Below are 26,073 nucleotides of genomic sequence, written 5' to 3'. Positions count from 1 at the left end.
TGTTGCATATAGTATTTTATTCCACTCTCGACTAAAAGGCCACATTTTAGTCGTAATAAACGGGGTCGAATTTTGAAAAGTTTTGGAAAAAATGCTTTCAGAAAAAGGTGGGTTTCGGTTGTATGTGGGAAAAAAATAATTGCAACTGTTCACCATGCCCCAAATTAAGTTCTAAATCAGGTTAACGATAATCTATTTTGCAACGGCGAAAGGAAAACGATGAATGAACCCAAGTGAAAAATCTTCTATCATCAAGCGTGCGAGTATTTATCGCTAAACGATGACCGATATTGGAAAACTAACGTGTATTTTTGTAAGCCCACTAAACACTCTACGGTACGAAGAAATCATTACATTGAGCTTCAGTTTGAACGCGAACGATTCGTTTCACCCGTACCAGCTGTCCATCAATTACAACCGGGACAAGATTAAACTGGCATCGAAAAGAGAGAGAAAGGAAGAGCAAAAGTACCTAGAAACGTGGCAAACTTTCGGGATTATCAATTTGAGCTCGGATACATAATACAAGTTAAGTCGCAGAGCGCGAGGGGAAGATGGAAAAAGTTGGCACCATAAGATTTTTTTATTACCCTTATCCGCAACGATTACAGTTTCAACAGGTAGGTCTTCTTCGTCGTTTTAGCGCCGCTCGCTCGCTTGCTTTTTAGAAAAAAAAGAAGTACATCCTGAGAAATTTCCACTTCGTCGGGGCGTATAAATTCTTTTATTGTCGCAGAGTGTCACCGGCGAGTCAGGTAATTCGCAAGAGCCGCCAACGATGGCATATGGCCTGCTTTATTAAAAGAAATTTTCATGAATTTTAATGGGACATTCTCATGCAAACTCGAGTAGGAGCTGCAAGTAAAGGCGAATATTTTTCCAATAGTCCTCGGCGGCGAGAGAGAGAGAGAGAGAGAGAGAGAGCTATTGCGCGCGCGCCGCTTCTTTATCTAGAAAAATGCAAGGGTTTGCTTTTCGTTAACCCAGAAAAAAGGAAGGCAGCAAGTAGGTCGGACGTTAATCATGATTTCCGCGGAACAAAGCGCCGTTCGCCGATATGCATATTGAAAAAGAAAACGACGCGGAGGAAAAATATTCAAGAAGAGATAGAGATAGAGAGAGAGAGAGAGGGGGGGGGGGCAAAATGCGATTAAGAATTTCGGCGCGAGTAGCGCCTCTCGCGTCTCTTGATAGTCACTTTCATTGTCGCGCACGTCCGTCGCTCGGTATAACGGCACAGAGAGCTGCAGCTTGCGCTTTTCACTCGACTCCCTCTCTCACAATGCGTTTTATCTCACAAAGAGCTGCGTCGTTTCGAATGCGAAATCGAAAAGAGAGGCGAGGCCGGAAATGAGCATCTTCACAGAGATTTCGTTCAACATGGTACATTATATCTATATTTATTTCTTACAGAGTATATCGTTCCGAATACTTTTGTCAAGGCTCCTTTGCCATACGATTCTCTACGCGCGCGCGCAGGCGCGTTTACAATATGTACAGTATAAGTGCAGCAGCAACGCCGGAAGTGTGGAAGCGCCTCAGCAGCCGATGATGACGGCGATCGATGATCCAATCCCGCACCAGTAGCCCGTGTCATCGTCATCGTCCTCCTGCAACGGTATGAAAAACGCGATATTAAAATCCAGGCGCGCAATGATAAAGAAAAGGACACAAACTGCAGTTTCGTGTCCGATCAATCCATACATGCTTATAGCCCGTATGAGCTCGAGCGCAGGGAGCCTCTCAATATTTGATCGTCCACTCGCATAAATGCCATTTTAATATTCGACGAAGAGCAATTTCCGTTAGTAGAGCGTAAATTGTTAATCCCATCGCTTTGACTGCACACATACACACGTGGAGTGATGCGTCGCGCTGTACCAAATGAATCGGCTGACGAGCTCTCTTTTTCCCGGTAAAAATTACACCGATAGCTCTGCGCAACGTATATATACGCGGAACGAGTGAGAGAGAGAGAGAGAGAGAGAGAGAGAGAGAGCCGTCACTGACCCTATCAACGAATCAGCGCGTCCATTAGTGCAGCGCATAGCTTTTAAATCGCAGCTCGAGGTTTTGTACATCGTTCAAAAAATAAAAAAAATAACAATCCAGCGCAATTCAGCCGGATAATGAATAACGCCATATCTCGCGCGTGTGCATCGCGCCCTTCATAAATCTAGGCGCTCGCGCGTGCGAACAAGAGGAGGAGATGAAAGGGGCTCCGAGACGGATCGCCTCTGCGGCTGCGTTAAGTGCCTAATTAAGAGGTCTAGCTGTACCTACGCTGCTGCTGCATCGGTTTGCAGCTTTTTTTTCATGACTCTTTGTTCGTTACGCGAGCGCGGCGTTGGATTATCCTGCGGCTGCTAATTAGAGGACGCGTGTGTCGATTGAATTCGCGGGATTTTCGTCGAGCTGGAGATTGACTTATCGCGAGTTTTATATCGAGTCGGTATAGCTGTGTGTATATAGTCTATTTTCGATTTTTTTTTTAAAAAAAAAACAAAGGAAGTCGTATACACGCGCGAGTTTTTGTTTGTATAATAACGCGGAAACAACGAGGAGAGGAGATTACGCCGAGCAAACCCGCGTTGCTCTATTTTTAATCGTCGTTATATTTTTCCACATAATCAACCGCATAGCTCGTCGACTTGTTTCTCAATACGCACCGCGCTTTATCTTTTCATATACGAGTTTCCAGAAACCATAGAATAGCAGATACGATATAATATCCCGGAAAAATATTTACGGAGAATCACCTTATCACCCCCCCCCCCTCACACACACACACACACGCGCGCGCACACATACACACACACGCATATAGAGCGAATTACAGTTTCCAAGTATAGAGCTGCGCGAGCGAGCGAGATGATCTCTCCCGAATTATGCTAATCACCGCTGCAGCTCCGCGTGTATCCCCACGATGTGCACCGCGCATACGGCATAAATCAATAATACCAGCTCTCGCGGCAGCTGCGAGAGTCTCCTCTCTCTCTCTCTCTCTCTCTCTCTTTCTCTCTAGGAAATATAACTCGAATATACACTTTATATACCGGCTCGATATATCCAGGCGTGCTTTTCCGCTGCATCAGGCCCGAGAAAAGCTTCGCGCGAAGCTTCTTTTCAGCGCGCCGGGATGATCCGCGCGAGATTTTCCGTAAAATTGCTGAATCGCCCCTGTGTTTCTGCTATGCTATATACTGCGGACACGTATGGGGGGGGGGAGGGGAGAGAGGGGGGAGACGTGTCTATCTCCGACATAAATCAAGTTGCGCGCGTAATGCGATAATGCCGCGTATCTGTGCTATCGATTCGGCTCACGCACGTTTAAACGCCGCTAGATGTGTGTATTAGTGCGGTGGGCTTATGCGATTAATAATTCGTTGTACGAGTTTCAATTATTTTCTTATATTAGTATAGAGAAGAGAATAAGGTGTGGTATATAGCGAACTCGTGACTTTTAAACAAAACCGCCAGCGCTCGCGCGCGTCTGGATAGTTTTGTCCGTTACTACTAGCCCCCCCGTCCGCCGGGACTTTGACCGCGTTTCGCGAACTCTCCCGTCGCTCTTGTATATATATATACGACACGTGTATACAGCATGCGTTTGTTGAATCCTCATTTTGTCAGGTTTATGTAAACAATGCGCGCTATCTGCACTGACATTCCGATGTATACACGTTATATACTGTCCATATCATGAGAAACATTTTTGCGCGCTCGTATATGTAGGAGCGATAACGACGGGCAGCGCGCGTGTGATTTTAATTCTTTTTACGTAGTTTCTCGAGTGCACACCGCAGCGGTTGTGCAATCGAGCTTTAAACGCCCCGTAATAGTTATTATTACGACCAAGAGCATCAGCGGCTAATAATAAGCGAGAAACGAGCTCCGCGAAAAGTATGTATACGTATAACGAGGAATAACCAATAAATCGAGCGATACGTAGCCGCAGACTCACCAGTTCAATAAACGGTGCGACATCGGTTCCCGACCTTGAGCATGTTGGGCGGACACCTGGTGGGCACATTGATGATCGAGCCCTCCTGCACCTTGTCCTCGCCCTTGGCGAAGGGGATGAACCTCTTCTTGGGCTCCTGTCCCGACTCGGCTCGCGCAGCCTCGAGCACGACCGCGAGCAGAAGCAACAACACCAGCCACACGCGCCGCATGTCTCTCCGCGCGGAAGCTCAACTACACACTACGCACACTACCGCGAGTCTCTCTCCCTCTCTCTCTCTCTCTGTACTAGACAGAGAGAGAGCGCGAGAGCGATTATATCCGCGACGACGACGACGGTGAGTGACGCGCTCGCGAGCGCGTGTCAATTGAATGATTGCCACTCGCTGTGCTGTATATAGGTGCGCACGTGCGCTCGCGTGTCAGTAGGGCGTGCGGCACTTGCCCCTACGATCGAGCAGCTGTCCGCGCTTGCATCCTCCGATGCGCTGTCGGCGGGGCGCCGTGATGATGCTGCTCTCGACGTGGACCTCGCGCGACGAGCTCTCCTGGGGCAGCGTCACCGCGAAAGCCTCGCTCGCGTCCAGGAGGATCGAGCCGATTACGAGGGACAGGAGGAGCCAGTGGACGATGCTAAGTCTCATCTCTCGAGACGCGAGACACTCTCGCCGACGGATGCGTCGATCTACACTGCCATAAGAGAGCGCGGAGCTTGCGCTGGATGAACGATTGCTTGTAGGAGTGAGAGAGAGAGAGAGAGAGAGAGAGAGAGAGAGAGAGAGAGAGAGAGAGAGAGAGAGAGAGAGAGGATGACGATGATAACCCGCGGCGACCCGTGCGGATGCTTATGTGTGTGTGGTATGGAGTTAGTTGATGATGATGATGATGATGATGATGATGATGGATGGAAGCGAGCTGCTGAGATTTTCCCGGTGAGCGACACGGAGATTCCCTCGGGCCGATAATCCGAAGGTTAAAGTCATCGCGCCGAGGAAGTGCGAGCTTCTGACGCGTGTGAGCAATTGTGTGTGTATGCACGTTGGACGAGCTAATCGGGGAACTGTCTCTCTCAGTTTACGAGACTGCGTCATCGCTCTATACGCGTGCAAATCGCTGCATTGTTGTCGAATGATGCTTTTTTTTCGGTTATTGCGTCGTCGATGTGTCGGATGCGCGATCGTTCGAAGATGTATTATTATGCCGAATATCGAGCAATAATCAGTCTAATGAAAGCTTTCGAATTTTGATTGATCTTTGTTATACACGAATTCTAATCAAGTTGATTCAGAGCTGAGTGCACTTATCTCGATGGATGCGAAAAACCGCCTCGCATATAATATTCAATTATCTAATTCACGATAATAGTATATTGTGCAACTAGGGGGGGGGGGGAGTGCGATATCTAACGAGGGTGAGATTTGAGCACGAGTGCTCAAATTTCACCCGAGGTAGGTAGGTTGTTGCACACTGTACTTTTTTTGACAAGTGCCTGTAAAGACCCGTTTTCATGCATATAGAGTGAATGGTAAGTTGCGCATTTTGAGTCGTAAACCACTCTCTTTAAAAAAAATATCAATATTTTTCAAAAATTTTCAAAAATTTGATTATTTTTGAGTGTTTTTGAGTGTTTATGAGTAGCGGGAGGGAATAGCCATTCTCTCCCGCTGCAACGAGAGGGAATCATTCCCTCCCGCACGCTCGAAATGAGCAGCTTGCCATTCACTTTAGAGGCATGGAAACGGATCTTTCTCATACGCGTATTAAGACAAATTGTATTCACGAATAAATCAATGAAAATCTGTGCGGCATTCAAAATCCAATTAAACCATAAAAGGCAGTCGGTCGAACTTCCACCCCGGCCCGCAGTCCAGCGCGCATTGTCTGAGCTCAGCCTCCCGTGTCGCTCTTCCAGCCGTCCACCCACACACCTACACACGTATCGATTATTCGGAATGCAGGACACGGACCTGAAGCCCGTAATTCCGATATAAGCATCCGCGAGCGAGTCCGGGGATAACCGGTAGAGTGGCGCCCCCAATGCAGTCCCGCTCAACTCTCTGATACAAGCACCGACCGTCGGTAAGGTAGACAGCTACACCCTTACGCGCTCACGCTCTTATGGTAAGCGCCTCGGTTCCCACGTCCTTGCTCCAAAAAGAGCGGCACCTGCACAAAGCACTCCACGCGCACGTGTGTGATTATAGTAATAATATTATTTCGCTGCATCCGCGCGCACGGGCACACATGTATAGGGGGCTGTACTCTCTGTCTGTCGGTCTCTCGCGTACACTTGCGTGCGCGAGCGGGAAGGACGAGTAAACGTGCATGAAATTGCTTTAAATTTACGAGCGCGCGCGCGGAATCGGCGCGAATAAACGGCTCTCTCTCTCTCTTTCTCTCTCTCTCTCTCTAGAGCAAGCAAGAGAGAGAGATGCTGTGCAAGTATGTATGGGTGCAGTATAACGTACGAGGTCGCGATGTTGTATTCCAGTAGCAGGCAATTGCGTGCGAGAAATTGCATCGGCGGGAAAGACGACACGCAACGCGCCGGGCGCTTTTTCTCCTTCGTCATCATCATCATCATCATCATCATCATTGGCGCGTCGTCATTATCGTCATCATCTTCGGCCTTTCAGTCCCTCTCTCTCTCTCTCTCTCTCTCTTATATGTATAAAGCCTGGCTTCGATCTTGCTTCCTCTGCTGTGTATACGAGCTTCTCGTCTTGAGGATGCGCTCGTTTACCGTCTATTATTCTAACATTATACCGATGCAGAGATTTATCGAAATTTAGCGAAAATATTGAAATATTATATAAAACTGCGCTCCTCGAAAGAACCTCGCTCGCGTGCGCGCATTCGATGTAGCTATAAGAACGAACTCGAGCCTCGGCTCTTCGTACAAAAGAATCTCTCTCTCTCTCGATAATAACACCGGCGGCTCGCACACACACACACACGCACATAAGCGCGAAAGCATCGCGGACAAGTGGTCGCATCTCTCTTTCTCTTCTCTGTCCAGCGAAGCGTCGACGCGGTTCTCTGTTAACTCGAGCAAAAGGGCTTCCATGCATGTACAACTCATCTCTGACGGCGAAAGGGTGTGACATCATATTCCCTTGGCTCTGCAGCGCGAGATCTCTCCGCGCGCGAGTATAATGTAAATTTGGTCGAGCGTTATACACATCATATGCGAAGAGATAGAGAGAGAGAGAGAGAGAGAGAGAGAGAGAGAGAGAGAGAGCAGAGGAAAGCCCAGGAGCATGAGCGGCTCGTTTGACGTCGTCCTCGTAGTCGCTGCTCGAGCGAAACTCGATGAGGCTGCTGCTGCTGCTGCTTCGGTCGTCGAACCGATGCACACGTGCGTGCGCGAATGTATATGTGTCTGGAGCGTGTCCCTGTGTGAGAGGACGCTCGGAAATCCGAGCTGCCCCTCCAATTCTATTTGAATATTAGATTTCCGACTCTTCTCCGTCTGCGTGACTGTGTACGTGTACGTGTGTAGTCGTGGGCGTATACGCGTGCATCGGCGGCGGCGATGATCGAGGCGAATTTCGCTAATTACCGATCGTCGCCCGTAAATATAAACGCGCGCGTGGTGAGCGTATAACGAGCCGATACCAGCGCGGAGATAACGAGTTCTCTTCCAGCTTTTTGAGAAACTGCCTCGGCTCCGACGATCCTTTCTCGGCTGCTACTACCTGTATCTATATACCCCCGCGTCTTCTTCTTTTTGCCTGTTTTAGGGATACTGTGCACTTGTGTGCGTGCGTGTGTGTTTGTGTGTGTGTGTGTGTGTGTGTGTATAAGGCCTTCGGTGATTCCCTATATCTCGAGGAGCCGAAAAAATTAACGCCCGAACATTGTGCGGACCTTTCCTCTCACGACTACTGATAAGGAGCGTTTATCCTAATTAATTGCTCGGCCGCAAAGTTTCTCACAAAAATGGGGATTCCTTCGACACACACTTACACGGAGACGATATTAGCCGTCGCTCGACTAACCTCGAAAAATTCAATTGGGCCGCTTTCAAAAAACCCGCCATCAGAGAGACGATCATCAAGCTCGTGCATCGAGGCAGGTAACACGCATAATCCGCATACGCGAAGGCGTTTCAGATCCGCGTCAGATCCAGCTCGAGCCGCGAGGATATAATTGATTGGCGTTATATACGATCGAGTCCGCGGGACCGGCGAGAAATCGGTAGCCGATTTCGGTAGGCACCTCTCAGTCCTCCCTCTTGGAATGCCATCATCGGAGCGAGTATATAACAGAGCAGCTTCTCCTCCTCCTCTCTCTCTCTCTCCTGTCGCTACAAATTAGAGCGAAAATCACAGAGGAGGATCGCGGCAAATAACCGGCCGCTCGGCAGGGGGCCTTATACATGCGAACAATAGCCCGAGAGCGCCTTTTTATAAATCCGCGTCTCGCTCGGTCTAATGCGTGTAAATTTACGCTCCCATACACAGCGCAGAGCATATTCTCGCGGCAGCGGCCATATTCTCATTTTCTCTTCTCGCGAGAGCTCGATCACCTTTTCCCGCGATGCCGACGCTCGATATACATCTGGCCCGTATATAGCTATACAGACACGCGCGCGCGCGCGCTTAAGCGAAAGAGAGGAATGTGCCGCCACCCCCGCTGAGAGCCTAATAAAAGCCAGCGCCGTAGTAATGGGGCCCCCGTGACTCCGCAGTTACGTACGAGAGCTGCAAGAGAGATCGGTATAAGGTAGCTCCTGCTGCCGATCGAGAGGACCACCTGCCAAGCGCCAAGTAGCCTATTTACGCGCGCGCAATTATACTTACACAGCAGCAGCAGAGAGTCACGCATCGCTTTCAGACACGAGGCTGCGCTGATGATGAGAAGATGAGGGGTATAATTGGAAATCGGAATTCGCTGCTCGCGCTGCAAGTTCAAAAATCGATCCGCCGCTGGTTAGCCGCTCTTGCGTTATATGCGCTACTGGGAAATCATTCTCGGCACGAACGCCGCCGGCTTTCATATATTATACGCGGTGATGCCGGGATATATTATATATTATGTTCTCTCGCGAGGTAGCTACCGAGCGTATACGGCGCTGCGTAACGTATGACTTCGATCAGTGTGATACAGCGGGGGGAGTGTAATGATATGCGCGATTTGGAACCCCAGTGTTCATCATCCTAGGCCGAAGGAAGCCGTAGGAAGGTGTCGAGAAATTCCGAAATTCGCCGGGCGCGAGCTTCACCGCACAATGAAGACGGAAGTGCATAACCTCAGGCTTATACTACGTATACGAAGGATCAAGCTTCAAAATAGATATAGAAGATGTTGTAGGATTCACGCATCGGAAAGTCGCCCGGCCGCGCTAAGGTCACCTGCGCCGAAGATAAAGATTCCCAGAAAGTTGCAATCGAGCGCTCGACGTACTACAAGACGTCTCCGCGAGAGCGAAAATCAGTCCGATAATTAGCCGGCGTTTTCGTTGTATATCCTCGCTGCAGCTCGTCGTTATACACTTACACACGGCGGCTGCTGCAAAAAGCCGCAAAAAACCGAAACACAGCGCGCGCGGGCGCGTAAATTTATGGCTTTCGCGGCGAAACGTCTCTCTTTCTCTCGAGAGAGGCTGCTGCTGCTGTCCTCGAGGTAGTGGTGTAGTAATCGATAAGTCCTGCGTGTCTCTCTTTCTCTCTCTCTCTCTCCTATAAGATTTTTACCTGTATATATAGGAGGCGAGACAGTGATCGATAGAACGGCGCTAATTATGAATCCTAATTAATTCTTCGCTCCACATATATTTACAGCGCGTAGTTGGAGAACCCTTTGCACTTCTACGGCCCCGCGCGCTAATTTATTCCCCGGCGTACGCGGGGGAGGGAATCAGAGACGCGCACGAAGTAGCTGCTCTCTCGACGATCCTTATCGCGCGGAACGAATATGAGAGAGAGAGAGAGAGAGCGTAAGTACGAAGCGTGATGTATATAGAGCGCAAGATTGATTGGCCCGAGGCGTGACTGCCACTTTTTCCCGCGTCCTCTAATGCTGTGCTTTAATATACCCGCCGGATTTGAATATTTCCTTACAAGTCTCGCCTTCGAATTTTCGAACGCGTGCGCCGTATAAATAAAAGCGAAGAGATGCGCACAACAAGCAACAGCTCTGGGAATCAATTGGCAGCTCCATTTTCATTACGCAGACCTCGCGAGCGCAATACCATACAAACTCGCGACGATCCCTCTCGCTGAACGAAAAAGGAAAAAGGAGCCGCGCGCATACAAGCTCGCAGCGATGTATTGTGGGAGAAGAGGTGTGTATAAGTACCTACACCAGCAGCAGCAGCAGCGATAGCCAGAACTCTCTCCGTATAAGTAGCAGCCCAGCTCTTATTCTCGCAGCTCGTTGATAATTGAGTGGAAATAAATTCGCGCCCGGTCGGGCCTATAAACATGCTAATGGCCGATAAGTCGCTTCTCTCTCCCTCTCGTGATTTCGTCAAGCTACGAGTACACGCACACACACACGGCAAGCGCCGGGAAAAAGCGTCTAATTTTGCATCGCGCGCGGTAGGAGGAGCAGCGACGAACGAGCTCGATAAAACCTCGGCGCAAGAACGCAAGAGAAGGGTTAGTAGCCGTTGTAACGCTATCGAGCCTGTCGCTGTACATCACGCCGACAGCAGCAGCCGCAGCAGCAGCAGCAGCAGCAGCAGCAGCAGCAGCATCCTAGCAGCAGCAGCCGAGAAAGAGAAGAAGAAGAAGAAGAAGAAGAAGCGGAGAGAAGGAGAGCTCGCTCGACTGGACACACCTCGGAGCTCACGCGAGGGAGACAAAAGCAGCGGCGGCAGCAGACAACGAGCCTCTCTCTCTCTCCGAAATAACAAGTGGTCGGCGGCTGCTTTCCGCTTAATTGAGCTCGAGGCGCGAGGTAGAGGCGTGCGCGCTGCCGGTCGCGCGCGCGCGCGCGCGAATTAGCCGAGCTATATCGGGTCCCGATCGGCTTTTACTGCCACGGCGCGCGCTAGAGAGTGCGAAGCTCTAGTGCATATAGAGGAGCTACTCCGCTCGTCCCACGCTGCGGCCGTATCTCATTGGGAAAAGGAGGAGGTGACTTTAATGTGCCCCTCGTCTTCCCGCACTCTCTCTCTCTCTCTCTCTCTCTCTCACTCGCAAGATCGTTAATCTTCCGCGCGCCGATCGCTCTCGCGGATAGTAATTGTTACGGTCTGCGCTAGAGCAGCAGCTCTCTTTCTATCGAGAGCTGCGGCGACTCGTAAATTTCGGACTCCCGCCCCGAAATCGACGCGCTTCGAGATACGCCACTCGTCGAAGAAGCAGAAGGTGGAGGAGGAGAAGAAGACGTTGGAGAGAGAGAGAGAGAGAGAGAGAGAGAGAGAGAGAGAAATAGGTGCGAAGGAAAAATGCAAATCGACGCGGCGCTCGTTCAAGCGACTTTATCGAGAGTGTAATGCTCGACTTTATAGCCGGATCGGCCGAGCTCGTGCGAAATTTGTACCGGGAGCGAGAGAGAGAGAGAGAGAGAGAGAGAGAGAGAGAGAGAGAGAGAGCGAGCTGAGTGCGACTCTTAATCTTTCTCGCGCGCGCGCGACACGGGAGAAGAGAGAAACCAGTTCCCGTACGGCACGCAGAGTAGGGAGTGAGACACGTTACACGAACAGATCCTCTCCGAATATTCCTGGATTCGAGAGTTAATCGAGAGGTTCTCTCTCACTCTCGGTCTTGTCTCAATTCTGAAAATAGCTCGAGAGACCGAGGGAATCGTCCCTGAGAGAGCCTCCGCGCAGAATTGGGGATAGTGCATATAGACAAACAAGAGGCTTACTTTCATACAAACGATTTATATACGCGCTTCGTTTAAATAGTCAAAGATAGTCGTGTGTCTTTTACAGGAAATATTACACAGTTTTCTTATACATTATCGTACACACAGTTATTACACGAGCTACCGTCGATGCAGCAGTACTAGTAGAACCATAGCTTAGAGGCAAACTTATCGTACAAATCACACTCGCGAAGAGAGTCAGAGTCATATATATATATGCGCGCACAATCGGGACTAGCATATAATCTCGAACTTGGTCAATCCGCGTCAGCGGTCGTGTTTCGTCAGCTCGAGCGGCTGCTGCTCGAGCCAGCGCTCGCGCCAGGCTCCCGGCGAGTCCTGCACCTGTATCTCCTCGTCCTCGCTGTCCTCCTCCATCGGCTGCTGCTGCTGCTGCTGCTGCTGCTGTCGTCTCGATTCCGAGTCGTCGGCGAGGAGCTGACTGATGGCTCGGAAGGCCGAGGGCTTCTGGGCCCTCTCGACCGTGCGGAAGGCGCTCTTCTCGCCGCTGCCCAGCCTAGCGCCTCCGCCTGCAGAGTGCGACGATTGCGAGGGCTGCTGCTGCTGCGGCTGTCCTGCTGCTACCGCTGGAACAGTAGGGATAGACGAGGTGGCCGGGACGCCGCTGGTACCGCTCGCTGGGTGATGGGGCGGCGAACGCTTGAGCAGGTTCATGCGCTGGTGACGCCGCCACTTGGCCCGTCTGTTGGAAAACCAAACCTAAGAGTCACGCGTTAGCTCGAGTTAGATGACACACACTGCCTGAGAGAGTTTTCGGGGACGAGCGCTGAGAAGTTGTATATGGATATCGTGTGATCTCTCACCTGGACCCTGGCTTCCGAGAGCGAGGTCTTCGAGGCCAGTCGCTCGCGCGTCGACACGCAGGGGTAGTGCGAGCGCTCGAACTCCTTCTCCAGCTCCTCCAACTGCTCCGGGCTGAAGGTTGTGCGGTTACGCCGGAACTTGGGCTGCTCCGAGCCGTCGAGGCTGCCGTCCTCTCCGTCGCCTTCTGGAAAGGTTGATTTTTAATTCTTTTATTTATTTATGTATTTATTTTTATTTTTTTTGAAACTCGCCATTTTCGATATCCTTCTTCGGCGGAGTTGTAAATTATAACGGCCGTCGCTTTTTATAATCGTTGCATAATTGCTCGCGAGGAAGTCATTAAGTTTTGTCCGCGCGCGGATGTATTCATGAGTCGATGTATAATTGAGAAATACTTAATTGATACTGACGTTCATTATAGCCTTATCGGATCAGCGATTAATTGCGGGTTTATGCGACATACATAATTTCCACGGGGATTAACGTCGTCGTATATTCTCCGGGAGATATATTTCCAGCGGCTTGTGTCAGACGTATCGATATTGATTATGTAGAGACGCTTCGATGCTCCAGTTTCGAAAATAAAAATAACAAGAAAACTCACCCTGATGCAGGTATCCCCTGGCGATGGCGTCGACGGCGTGAAGCGCGTGCTCGGGACTGGCAGCTGCGGCGGCCGCCGCCGCAGCCGCAGCAGCCGCCGCCGACGGTAGCGGTGGCTGGAGCAGCAGAGCCGAGGCTGGACCGGCGAGTCCAGCCGGCAGACCGCCGGGAAAGAGCCACGGATGAGCAGCGTGGGCTCCCGGAGCACCGGGCCAACTGCCGGACGTCGGATGCGAGGACGTCTGGTGGGCCGATTGAGACTGGGACTGCGACTGGGACTGCGACTGGCCGGAGTTGAAGTAGGGATTGGGACCGCTCGCGTAGAGCCCGTAACCAGCTGCCCTCGCGAATTCCGCGGCAGCGCGCTCGGCTGCTCGGTTGCGCAGGATCCTGTTGATGCTGCTGACCGACGGGGCCGTCGCGTTGCTGCAAACGCCTGGAAGTTCGAGTTAATACTTGTAGAAATTCCTCGGCTTGATTAACACGTGCCCGAACGTGAGCCCTATTGAATAATCGGTCGCGGCTAAACGCTTCTGCCCAATCACGGGCAGAAAGCAGCGACCGAAACATAATGGCTTCAGCGAACTCGTCGAAACGCGGCGAGCGAAGGAAGAAAAAAATCGTTATACTCCGACATAGCTCGGCCAAGCGCACGCGAACGTTAATCAGATTAAATAGGCCTGCTTAACCGCTCCAATTCCGGCCTTTCCCCAAATAACAGAACGACGAAAAGAGAGCGGGTAATTGCCGCGTGGCGTTTAGAGAGAGAGAGAGAGAAAAAATGCCTGAAAAATCGCTCTCTACCTTCCACGCGCGTGTCCGGAGTCGTTATTACGCAAGGCTTTGAGTGCGCGGATGATTTGAATTTTTGAGGAATTTACGTATAGGTAAGTATAATTTTTGCAATAAACAGTTTAAAAGAAGGTCGAACCTCTGCGCTACAGACTCGACGCGTTCAGCAGCCCGCGTGATAGGTATACACGTATATGTATAATGTATATATGCTTACCCTCGGAGATCAATCGCTCCCGGATCTCCCAGGCGAATATGGTGGGGTTCTCCCGCTTGTACTGCTCGATCTTGGACACGACCGCGGGCGTCGCTACCTTGGGCTTGCTGCCGCCAATGAGACCCGGTGGGCGGAGGGTGCCTGCAACACGGAGACCAGAACAGGGCAAATCAGTATACCCGCTGTATGTATACGTGTTTGATGCTGCCTTGCGGGAATGTGCATATGGCGTGAGGTGATGAGAGAGAGAGAGAGAGAGAGAGAGAGGGGTGAAGAGGAAAGTATAATGTGCTCTCGCGTGAGGCTGATCGGAGCGAGATGTGGTGTGTAGGGATTTTTCTATGGATTATTGTGTGTAACTGAAAATGTTATAAACATAAAATCTGCTGCTCGTAAAACCTACTCACCTCAGAGCAGCATTATACAGCTGTATACCTGCTCGTCCATATACGCTCTCGGCTGCCCATATAACCGAAGCGTTATTAATATAAAAATAATAGCGTGTCGCGCACAGCAGCAGCAGAAAAGCAAGACTCTCGCGTGCGCTCTCACGGCACACAAGAGATACAGAGCCGCAAGAGCGAGTGCGTGCTAATGGGCAGCTCCTGCGAAATTCCCCGGCCCTTTTGTTCGCGCTCGCTCCGCGAAGGCTATACTCGCGAGGCCCGCTCGTGTGTAGCATTTAATAAAGGAAACCGCGCAAATCGGTCAATTATACTGCGCGCGCGCGCGCGCGCGAGTATAATATATACATGTACAGGCGCTTGACCTCGCGTGAGCGACTCTCTCGAATCGAACAACGCGATATGCGAGAGAGAAGAAAAAAAGAGAATTTCTCCACGCGATCGGCGTCTCCGGCTCTTTCAATTAGTCGCTCACGAGACAGAAAGAGAGAGAGAGAGAGACCTCGCGCGACCTGCTCATTAACCGCTGCGTGTATAACAATATAAGTATGCGTAAGCGTCGCCAAGATTTTCCATGCTCGCGAGTATAAGGGAGCATGATACGCGTATAAAGCGTATAATCAGGCTGCGAGCTTATTACTGAAATTACGCATATTGAATAGCCGCGCGCGGGTTCCGAAAAATCGCGAACGAGCCGAGAGAGAGAGAGAGAGGAAGAAGAAGCAGTTCTTTAAAAGACAGTCAAACCCATCGCCTCGGGGCCCAGAACAAACGCGCTCGCTTCTCTCGGCGTTTTTTTTTTTTACGCTCGCAAGCGCGCACGCCACGGATTATTTAAAGCTTGAATGTAAGAGAGATAATTTCGCTCCATACATTCGAGCACACACTAATAATCGATGATCGGCGACAATTTTAGATAATCGACTGGTTGCGTGTGTCTGTACACCGCGTTGTAAGGACGCGACGGCGACTTATCGGTCGGTTTCGATCTAGTCCCGTGTCTGTGTGTGTGTGTGTGTATCGAGAATCAAGAGTAGGCTTATTTATGGGCCAGGCGCCGTTTAACGATGCGACTTTATGCCTCGCTCGCTGGAAATACCTTAACTACTGCATAGAAGGTGCGAATATAAGAATAAGTACAGCGTGTGTGTCGAACCGTTACGCGCTTTCGGTGTATACGTGTGTGTGTGTGTGTGTACTTATATTATGGAATTTTTATCGGACAAAAATTGAATTGTATACGAGAGTCACTTGCCGCTGCGTATAAAGTTTAACGGCTGCAGAATTTTCGCGATCGAGTATATCGAGTGCCGTTTATTATATACATATAGAGAGAGATCGAAGAAAACTTGGACGCAGGGGATAGCCGTATTATAATTTCGATGCGCTTATAAAAGCATATGCCGCATTTCGCAACGAGCCCGGAATATCGTGAGCCGCCGACGCTCATTGCGCAACGACGAGGGAATTTTCAAAGGATCGAAACCGCATCGCGCTTTCGTATTCCGTTAAAATTCGAATTACACTTATAACCATCTGCAAACGTTCTCCGCGCGAAATTACCTCAGAGCCCTTGGCGCCTAATCGAACATACATATCCTGTAACCGGAGAAGCAAAGATCCTCTCAGCATGCAGTATATATATATAGGTGCCTGCACACAATAGGAGCTGCAGGGGTGAGAAATTGTTTAGTTCCACCTCGTCGCGCCCATATATAATTATCTTGATCGTACGCGACAGCTCAGAGACCGCAGAGAAACTTCAAATCGCGGTCGGGAGCAACCCGATCTTCGCGCTCGTCGGCGGCGGTAGTGGCTACGAAAAAGCGCCGTAGGACCATAACATCGCGGCGTCTAAAGCTCTTCGGTCGTTTTAACTATGCGTGCATACACGTACAAGGTGTACGTATAGCGTCGAGAGGAATGCGGGCTTCATTCAATTGGATTAGCGTGTAGATATAGGTGTAAAAGTCGTGTGTATACAAATAAAGTAGAGACAAGGGTTCTCTCTCGCGCGCGCGAGCTCACGTCGACGGGGTAATTCGCGGCCGAGGCGACGACGACGAGCCGCTTGAGCGAATAGGGTAAATGACCCAATTGCCTCTTTGTCTCTCTGTGTGTGTGTGTGTGTGGGAGTGTGGCTGGGATCCAAGTTTGTGTATAGTGTATATATGGCGTGATTTTATTGATGATTCCGGCTAGGCTGAGTGATTGGGGCTAATTGGCTGCAAGTTGCTTTTAAGTTTGATTTTTAAGTTGATTATACGTGAGCGTTTTTAGAAATTGTGCAATCGGTATTTTTTCAACGCAGTATCGCTATTGTAAAAATGAAAATTTTTAATATCAATCCACCCATTTATCTTTAAAATAATCACATCCCAAACATCCTCCATCATCGCTCCCCCATCGAACACTTATCGAACACATCAGCTCGCGCGAGAAGTACATAATATATATATAACGTATAACAAGCCAAGGGCAATAAAGCAACGAAGCAAAACTCATGTAAAATTTAAATCCGCAAGGGCTTAGCAACCGGATAACCCGCGGCGCGACGACTCGACGAAAGGAAACGCCTCTCTCTCTCAACAATCTGGTTTTCCACCACTTACATACACACCTACCATATCGGCTAAAACGAACTACACGCGTGTCTATATATCCAGGCAATAACCTTCAAAAAATAAAAGACCTCTCTCTTGGCTTATTAGTACCCGAGCGCGCGCGCGCGCGGGCTTTTATCGCTTTTGCGCTCGCGGCGAGCGATAACGCCGCGATTGTTGTGTACTCTGATAAATCGATTTGCGACTCGTCGTCGTCCTATATAGCGATCGCGGCACTTTTGATATCGCGCTATCTATCGCTTTGCATAATTCGTACACAGCAGCTGTTGCTCTCTCTCTCTCTCTCTCTCTCTCTCTCTCTCTCTCTCTCTCTCTCTCTCTCTATCTCTCTGTGCTTCATACACTACCAGTAGTTCGACTGGTGAATTATTGCGACGCAGTAATTTTTCGTACGAAAATTCGTAAGCAATCGCGAGCACTGCATTGATATATTCGTCAGAGACGCCGACGACGCCCCGAAACCGATTCAACATACCGAGTACGTGTGTACAAGAGTTATTACGGAGATATAATTCCAAAAGTAGTTTTCACTTTCCATCGCGCACGATAGCGCAAAACTGGAAAGCCGTGTCTCTCGCTCTCGGCGGCGAGTAGATATAACGCACGATGAAATACGCACACGCGCGCCGAATCCTCTTCCCTCTCGGCGATTATGCTAATTAATGAGCTGTTAGCTCGGGAGAAATAGCGAGCGCGCTTACGGGAGCGGACTCGGTAAATAAATAATAGAGGGTCGGAGAGAGATACACGTACAAACACACACACACACACACACACATGAAAGAGCAGAGATACTATCGGCGAAAGCTCGCGCGCAGGTAAAAAGAGCGCTCGAGAGATTGATCTGCGCGGCGTTAAGTAATTGGCCGAGCGATTACGGCGCATTATATTCACCTCTTGTGCGCGAGCCCAACTCGAGAGAGCCGCGAGAGAGCGAGATGAAGACGTTCGAAAAACACTACCAAGAGATAGCGCAGTGAGCGAGAGAGAGAGAGAGAGAGAAAGAGAGAGAACGGGATTTTTACGAGCAGCTCGTAAAGTTAACGAGGAGAGCGAAGAGTAGTCGGTCCAGTGCGGCTTTTTTTTCGAACGAGAGCCGAGCGCGCAGAGCAGAGAGATGCGCGCGGCTACCTTACGCCCCTTCGCCATTAGAGCTGTGTAGGTGTGCGTGTGAAAGAGAGAGAGAGAGAGAGATGATAAACAAAGAGGTGCGAAGCTGCTTCCGACGAGAGGAAACTTTTATAGCGAGGGGGCTGTGCTCTTTACTCCGGGAGAGAGAGAGAGAGAGAGAGAATGTGCGCGCGGTAATTTTTTTCAGCGAGGTGAGAAGAGAGCTAGTGCCTTTCGTCGAGTCATCAAAATAACCTCCATTTTAGGCATATATATAGGTGTCTCCAGCGGCAAATCACAACCGAGATCGTCGTCGTCGTCGAAACATCTGGCGATCAGACAAAGACCGACGCGTAGAATCGACAAGGCCTCCCGCGCGCGAGCTTCTTTGTAGCTGTTTTATAGAGCACACTGTGCGTGTTTGCGCTCGCGATTGTTTCACGGGCAATTTAATCCCGCGCGATTCCGACGCGCTAATTGCGCTGATGTCATACACTCTCGGCGTACAAATTCCACCCGAAAATATACTCGAGCGATCTACCTACAGCTTATACTCAGACATTGTAATAAAGCGAGCGCGAGAATAAGCTCGCATAAAAGCTATACACCGAATTTTTTATTTCGGGGGAGGCTCGTTAATGCGCGACTTCCGGGAATAGGTGCTAACGAGCTTACATATACGCGAACGGCCTGTAATTTGAATTCTCGCGGCTCTCCCGGAGACGTTTTTGCGAGGAGACGTATAACCCGCTGCAGCCGGTAATCGGTTGTATTAAAACGACGCCTTGCGCGATGGGAAAACAATTTCTTCGAGCGAGCCTCGACTGATCTGCATACACAGAGAGGAAGTATATAGAGCTGGACTTTTCTAAGACCGAAGCTGTATGCTAATTCCGGGCGTTACCGCCGAGCATAAGTATCCGGCTAATCGCCGGAGAAAGAAGAGCCGTTAGGCGAAAAGGATAAGAGAGAGAGAGAGAGAGAGAGAGAGAGAGAGAGAGAGAGAGAGAGCGCTCACCCAATAGTTTGGTGACGACGGCACCTTGCTGGTTCAGCGATAAAACGTGATTCGCCAGGTCGTTATAGTGCCTCAAGGCGCCGAGGCCGTGCGACAGCTCGAGCATTCGTTGCCGCGAACCGCCTGTGCCGCCGCTGCTGCTGTTGTTGTTGCTGTTGCCGCCGGCGCCGCTGGTGGTGCCGCTTGTGCTGAAGAGGCCGGCGCCGCAGTTGGGTAGGCTGATACCTGTGACGGAGAATTTCGGGTAAATGAGATTATAGCAATTCGATGAATATTTTATAAGTGCGTTTATCTCAGCGATAAATTACATCGGACTTTGCAGCGAGCGAGAATTAATCGCTTCCTAATAAAATCATTAGCCCGATTGGAAAACGATCTCTCCCCCTCCTATACACACTGCGCATAACCCATAATACAAAAGGCTGTTTTGGTCCGGAGGTATATAACCGCGGCCGTATAATCACAGCGATCGACGTCGACCGCAAGAATCACCGACCGAAAATTAGCTCCTAGGCAAATTAGCGCGCAGGCATATGCAGCATCCACGCACAACAATAGGCCGCTGCTCTCGCGACCGGTAGGCATCGTCGTTTGTGTACCTTGTGCAAGTCAGCGGCTAAATGATTAAGGGTCCGCCGGTCAGCAGCAGCGGCGAAGGAGAAAAAAGCCGGCTAAACGATTTGGCACGCTCGGGCTCGAAAGTTTAATTTGCCTTGGACACGCTTCCTCGATTACAAATGATTTTCAGCCGAAATCCAGGCGCGCGCGACCCGCGAGAAGCCCTGTCTTACGTATATCTATAGACAATGACGAATACGCAGTCATGATTGCTCGATTAAAGCCGCGCGGCCTTTTTTTCTCTCTCTCTCTCTCTCTCTCTCTCACCGCCAGCTCATTCTCATCTCGCGAGAGCTGCTGCCGTCGTCCGATTCAATTGGGCCTCTCGCCGATCGTTGGTAGATGTGTGTGTGTGTACACGCATACAGGGCGCGAATGAAAAATAAAGAGGAGGCTTCGGAGAAGCGAGCATCTCCTGTGTTCTAGGGTTTCGTACCTGGAACGAGCCGATGGCCCAGAGATCGACTAGGAAAACGGCCGCGGAGACAAGGAGAATTTGTTCCGGGCGATCGACTCCTCGAGAGAGAGAGAGAGAGAGAGAGAGATCCATATGCTTGTATGTAAGGTATATACGTATAGGAATATAATTGGAAGAAAGCGGCTAATTGGGGACAGTAGGCCCGGAGAGAGACGTGGGCCCCTAATTGAAATGCCTCTCGCGTGTGTGTCCCTCCTCTTACTCTCCCGATATAATCGCCAAGTCCCGGCAATAAAATTCTCGCACGCACTCGTCGATTGTGGGTGAGAGAGTGAGAGACGCGATTCCCACAGCTGCGGCTTTTTGCCACTTTTTCGGCGCGACGACGACGTCTCAATCAAGCTACCGACGAGGAGCGCGAGAAATTGTCGAAAAATCATAAAAAGCCTCTCGACTCCTCTTTTTTTTTCAATCACGCGCGCCGGCGCCCGTACACGCTGGATTCTCCTCCTCGTTTCCTCCTCCCCCCCCCCCCTCTCTCTCTCTCACCGAAAAAGCTCGACGAAGGAGTGTATAAAAAAAAGCGCAGCCGGTAAATCAAGGCCCGAAACGACGTGCAAATCCAGGACAAACCGCCTCGTCTTTTACGAGCGTGCAGCGGCGGCGGCAGTTGTTCGCGAAAAGGCGCGCGCGCCTGCGATACCATCTCTCTCTCTCTCTCTCTCTCTCTTTCTCTTTCGTTCGTTCGTGCGTCAGTGTGTACACACAGACAGAGAGTCGTGGTGCGAGGCTCAATTATCTTTGATTCGCTGGGTCCGGCTGGTGGCTCTCGTCGCCACCTTGTAATTTAGATTATCTCCGCTTTGGGGTGTAGCTGCAGTATATACAGGGGAATATCGCGCGCCTACCGAAAATCGCAAGCCGATCCGATCGTTATCGCTAATTAATTACAGGCCGATTGTATTTATGCGATATACGTGAGCGCGCGAGAGAGAGAGAGAGAGAGTCTTTTCCCTCTCTCTCTCTCTCTCTCTCTCTCTTAGCTGCTGCTGTGGATGGAGGACAGTGTAAACACGGGAGAGCGATGCGCGCGGCTCATGAAATATTCATCCTTGTTAACTCTGCGCGCGATGTATAAATGTATATTATATAATATATCGCTGTAGACGCGCGTGTAAAGCGGCAATTATGTATCGTCGCGGTGATCGCCTGCCGGTTGCTAAGTTGTATATAGGGATAGGTATGACTGCAATTGTCGCGTATACTCGATGAATTAGCTCTGTCAGGTGATAAGAGAGTGCGGAGAGCTGCGCTTTTTTTAAGAGCTGCTTCGGGCTTGCTTGTCGGCGCAGGTGAGGTGATCGTCGGGTAGAGCGATTTATCGAGGCGGAGAATCGATCGGTTTGTTATAAAGGGGCTAATGAGCGAATTAGCGCGGGACGTCAGACAGAACAGTTGCAAAAAAATAAAAATACAAAGCATCAAAAACTCACCCTCGATCAACGCAGGCGCGAGTGGCAGATGCTGCTGGTGATGCTGATGCGCCGCGGCGACAGCGGCTATTTGCGCGGCCGTCGGCTGGGCCGTGTGACGGTGCTCCCATGGTCTGGCCACACTCGGCTGCTGTCCCGCACTACTGCTCTCCGTCGTTCTCTCCTCTCTGCTGCCGCCGCTACTGTTGCACTTGCGCCTCGTCGTCTGCGCCGTCGTCGTCTCCTCGTCGTTGCTACTGTTCCCGCTACTGTGATTCCCACTGTTGTTGTTGTTGTTGCTGTTGTTGTTGTTGTTGTTGTTGCTGTCCTCGCGACTGTTAGTCCTGAGGGGACTGGTCGGTTCCGCAGCACTAGCACCGGCACTACTGACACTCGCGCTTCCTATCCTGTCCTCGAGGAGCATAGTCGTAGCTTTGGCCGCCGCCGACTCCTGGTGATTCTGGGGCAGCTCGCAAGCCGCCGCTGCGGACTTGGCTTGTCCAGGTGGCGTCGCGACACCGCCGCCTATCATCATATCACCTCGAGGCTATGCTACTCCGGCTGCTTCCTCGACACTTATGGATTCCTCGATGCCCAGCAGGCAGAGCTCAGAGGGCCGACACTCTCGACGAGGACGATGACGATGAGGAGGTAGAGGACGGGCTCGCGGCGCCTGGCATCTCGCTCGCGAGTACGTGAAAATATACGAGAGCGACGCGAGAGGAGCGAAGCTGCGAGCGTGCGTGCCCAAGACTCTCTGCTAATCGATGCCTGACTGCCTACCTGCGCTCGCTCGCTTCTCGAGTGTCTGAGGCGAGCGAGAGAGAGAGAGAGAGAGAGAGAGAGAGAGAGAGAGGGAGAGCGAGAGAAGGAAAGAGAAACGAAAGGGCAGTAGGTGCGCGCATCCGCGGCACTGGCTGCACCCGCCTACCCACCATTAGGCCTGGAGAACCGGCCAATTGGCCGTGCGGCTGCGCGACGCCCACCCATCCGTCAGGTAGTCATGCGCGACTCTCACGTGTGTGTGTGTGTGTGTGTATACTCTCCCACCTTATACGCGGCCCCACTCTCCGCGCGAGCTCCGATGCAAAGCGAGCTGCCCGCAAGGGAGCTTCAATTGATTTCCGGATCGTGCGCTGCGGAGAGTAGCTGCTGCCGTCGCTTCATTATTATATATTCATCGCTTTATTTTTTCTCTCGCATTATATCGTACACTCATAAGTACGCTCGCTTTTCTTTTAATGGCTGTACGCGACGCCCGGAGTGACTGTGTGTGTGTGTGTGTGTGTGTGTGTGGATAGGCTGGAATTATTAAGTAATAGCTCGCTGTCACATGTGGCACTATACGTTCTTGGTTTATTTTATTTATTTATTTATTTATTTATTTTTTTTTTTCTATTACGCGGGGACTATTACGCACATCCGAGAATGTCGCGGACGATTTGCCGCTGATTATGTGTAACGGTTCGATGCATCGTTATAGATTCCTGAGACGGATAATAATTGCATCCGACAGATTTGCTGCTCTGATGTTAGAAAGAGAGGGGGGAGCTTCCGTCAAGTCGTTGTCAAGTCGTAGCTGTCCGTCATTAGAGTAGAGCTGATTTTCCGTGTGTCTAGAGGATTCCTACGGTTTTTCTAGATTTTGTTGCATTGAGCGGCTGATGATTAAGTTGGACGATTTAGTTTTTTCACTACAGATTTTTGAACATCGAGATGGACTTACCGTTAATATCACAAATATCCTCATCCTCCCAACCACTTAACCAAAATCAAAGAGTCGATCTCTCTGATCACGCAACAGCCTCTCGCGAAACAGGTTTTATTTTTCGCCCGACTCCCCCAGTCGCGCTCATCCTTCTCCCCTTATATCCACACACGCGCACACACACACACAAAAGGGTGTAAAACCCTCGAGTCCAGGCACAAAAGACTCTTCGCTCCTACGCTTACATAACGTCACACGACATCAGAGTATAATCGTCGCAGACATGAGTAAAGTCGTGTGCGATGGAATCTTGTTTGCGCGGCGCACGAGGCGCATCGCCAGAGATGGAATTTCGTCGTTTGGTTAATGTTGACTTAGATGGGCTTTGTAAGAGCAGCGCAGGCTGCTACTGTGCAGTTTGCACACAGATCGTGGGTTTTGTGTGTGACTGCTTATCTTGGCTTGATTCCCATTCATAGGCTAATCGGGCGACGGCGTAGCCGCGGCTGTGTTTAATTTCCCGGTTATGCGCATCAGGGGAGATTGCATGCTCCGAGTGATGCGCGGGCTATTGTTGCTGAACACCTTTTCCTTCTTCTATTTTTTTTTTTTTTTCAACTTTTCGAGTTTGATTATAATTCTTGCTTCTTCGACTACTGTTGCCAGCGCTTGGAGTTGGAATATAGTGATGCTCGAATTTTTCACGCGTGCGAGGCGACGTTTTATTCGATCGAGTAGGGCCGCAGGTATATGTAAGTTTTCAATTCTTGATATTCTCGTTTTGTTTTGCTTCATTTGAGACTTGTGAAAGGTCGAGTTATGAAAAGTAATGATTTCAGATAAAAGATCCAGATATTCTTGTGGCGAAAAACATTCAATTCAGATATTTGACTCTATTGAAAGAGTAAAAGAAATTCCGAAAATGTGATTCTCCCTAAGACGCCATGTGAAATTGGAATTAGTACTTTTGTTAATGTCTCGTCATTGAGGTATTCCAAATGATTCAGAAAATTGCATAAGCTTTTCTGTCTCTTGAATTAGTTCCTTATTCCTAAATCGGATAATACGAACTTCCTGAAATATGCTTCTAATTAATGATCATGAAATGAAATTTACGTATAAAAATAATTTATTCTAAAATTTCACTAATGCACCATCTAACGGTGTTCGGCAAACACTTACACGACTCATTAAATTTTCACCGACTGATCTCACACGCCGTCTATATATAGCGGCAAGTTTATATAATATACTTTTTATAATGCGGTGTATAATGTTTTATGATATGGTTATAGCCGTGAAATTTTACGAGAAATGAAATAGACGCGCGCCTGATGGTAGTGCGTATTAATTTTAATATTTCATACGCGATGTACAGCTAAACTAGGGAGACAAGTGCATAGGCGTAGCTGGTCATAATTTATGCAATCACTTCGGCATTAGTTCCTACACTACGCTCATACATATTTACACTCGTGTATTATTAATTTTCTTTGAATTTTTATTGGTCGCTTATGTATATCCAAACAAAATATTAAAAATTAAAAAATCTCATAGGTACTCGGACACGGGATCAGCTGTTGGTGAAACATTTTAAAAAAGTAATCGCGCCTTCCAGGAAAAACCACACCGCAGGCGACGAATCGAGCCAAGACGACAGTTGATAAAGCATTCATATCGAAATTGAGACTCAACACTCTCTCTCATCCATCCTCGTCTATAAAATCTCCCCCCGCACAACTGTCCATTATCCCATCAGCCTCAATCGACGCGCCTTCGTTTTTCCCACCCCCTCACATACAGCAGCGCGTACATGTGCATATGAATAAAACACGCGTATGCATTGCGGAGAGAGAGAGAGAGAGAGAGAGAGAGAGAGAGAGAGAGAGAAAGCTACAGCCAGAGCCGCGCACATGCAAAAGCGTCCTGATAAATCATGCGGCAAGAATGAATCAGCTAAATTGCTGCTCGCCCCGCGTGCGTGCAAAGCTCGCAAGCACGCAAGCCATTGGTCTATCGATTCGCCTCTCTGCATGTATCCCGCATACATACATACATATACACACACGGCTCTCCCCCTGGCGGATTAAGCAAAATGGCGCAGGCATTGCAGATTTTCTTCGCGCGCGAATGGATTTACTCGCTCTTGCTCTGCAGCGGACGGCTCGCGCTCGCCATTTTGAATATAATGAGCTCTAGGCGCGCTCCCACGGAGGGTGGAGGCGTTGCCGGTAGAATTTTTTTTTTCTCCTCTTTACCTGCTCGTTTTTCTCTCTCTCTCTCTCTCTCTCTCTTTTTGGTCGCGGTTTGCTGCCCGCGCGCGCGATAGCGCGGAATATGCATGAGCTGCGAAGTACTGCATGGGTTGCAGCAGTGGCGGCGGCGGTAGTGGCTACTTGTTTCGTGTTGGCTGTATAATCGACGGCCAGGGGTGCCTCGCTCAGTGGATATGAGCCTTGGAGAGGTTCCGAGCGGAGGTG

General features: G+C 50.0%; 3 protein-coding genes across 5 annotated transcripts in view; 1 reads left to right on the top strand and 2 right to left on the bottom strand.

The window, feature by feature from the left end:
• Ndufs7 (NADH dehydrogenase (ubiquinone) Fe-S protein 7, 20kDa) overlaps positions 1-26,073 on the top strand; it is a 73,971-nt gene that overhangs the window by 31,932 nt on the left and 15,966 nt on the right. The gene's annotated exons all lie outside the window — the stretch shown is intronic.
• LOC100679228 (navisecapin-2) lies at positions 1,370-4,740 on the bottom strand. Its single transcript, XM_031926647.2, has 2 exons — positions 3,965-4,740; positions 1,370-1,610 (listed from the first exon to the last, which is right to left on the bottom strand). Exon 1 carries the CDS (start codon positions 4,173-4,175, stop codon positions 3,969-3,971), a length of 207 nt encoding a protein of 68 aa, XP_031782507.1. The 5' UTR covers positions 4,176-4,740; the 3' UTR covers positions 1,370-1,610; positions 3,965-3,968.
• Positions 11,781-24,788, bottom strand: Eyg (eyegone). Of its 3 annotated transcripts, none has more exons than XM_016983219.3 (6): positions 21,907-22,784; positions 19,378-19,602; positions 14,222-14,362; positions 13,214-13,648; positions 12,609-12,790; positions 11,781-12,504 (listed from the first exon to the last, which is right to left on the bottom strand). In XM_016983219.3, exons 1-6 carry the CDS (start codon positions 22,418-22,420, stop codon positions 12,052-12,054), a joined length of 1,950 nt encoding a protein of 649 aa, XP_016838708.1. In that variant the 5' UTR covers positions 22,421-22,784; the 3' UTR covers positions 11,781-12,051. The 3 variants fall into 3 exon arrangements, with proteins under 3 accessions (XP_016838708.1, NP_001107659.1, XP_016838709.1); NM_001114187.1 differs by having other exon boundaries at positions 12,052-12,504; positions 12,609-12,793; positions 21,907-22,417; XM_016983220.3 differs by having other exon boundaries at positions 12,181-12,487; positions 12,609-12,793; positions 21,907-24,788.

The sequence above is a fragment of the Nasonia vitripennis genome, chromosome 3 (assembly GCF_009193385.2).
Source record: "Nasonia vitripennis strain AsymCx chromosome 3, Nvit_psr_1.1, whole genome shotgun sequence".
NCBI lineage: Eukaryota > Metazoa > Arthropoda > Insecta > Hymenoptera > Pteromalidae > Nasonia > Nasonia vitripennis.
Note: the sequence above shows the minus strand (reverse complement) of the source record. Positions and strands in the feature narration are given on the sequence as shown.

Excerpts from the sequence above, each read along its gene's own strand:
- Eyg (XM_016983219.3), bottom strand. The coding sequence starts at position 22,420 with ATGATGATAGGCGGCGGTGTCGCGACGCCACCTGGACAAGCCAAGTCC. Across the intron at positions 14,363-19,377 it reads CGTCGTCACCAAACTATTGG|GCACCCTCCGCCCACCGGGT; the intron begins GTGAGCGCTCTC and ends TCCGTGTTGCAG. Across the intron at positions 13,649-14,221 it reads GGAGCGATTGATCTCCGAGG|GCGTTTGCAGCAACGCGACG; the intron begins GTAAGCATATAT and ends TCGAACTTCCAG.
- LOC100679228 (XM_031926647.2), bottom strand. The coding sequence starts at position 4,175 with ATGCGGCGCGTGTGGCTGGTGTTGTTGCTTCTGCTCGCGGTCGTGCTC.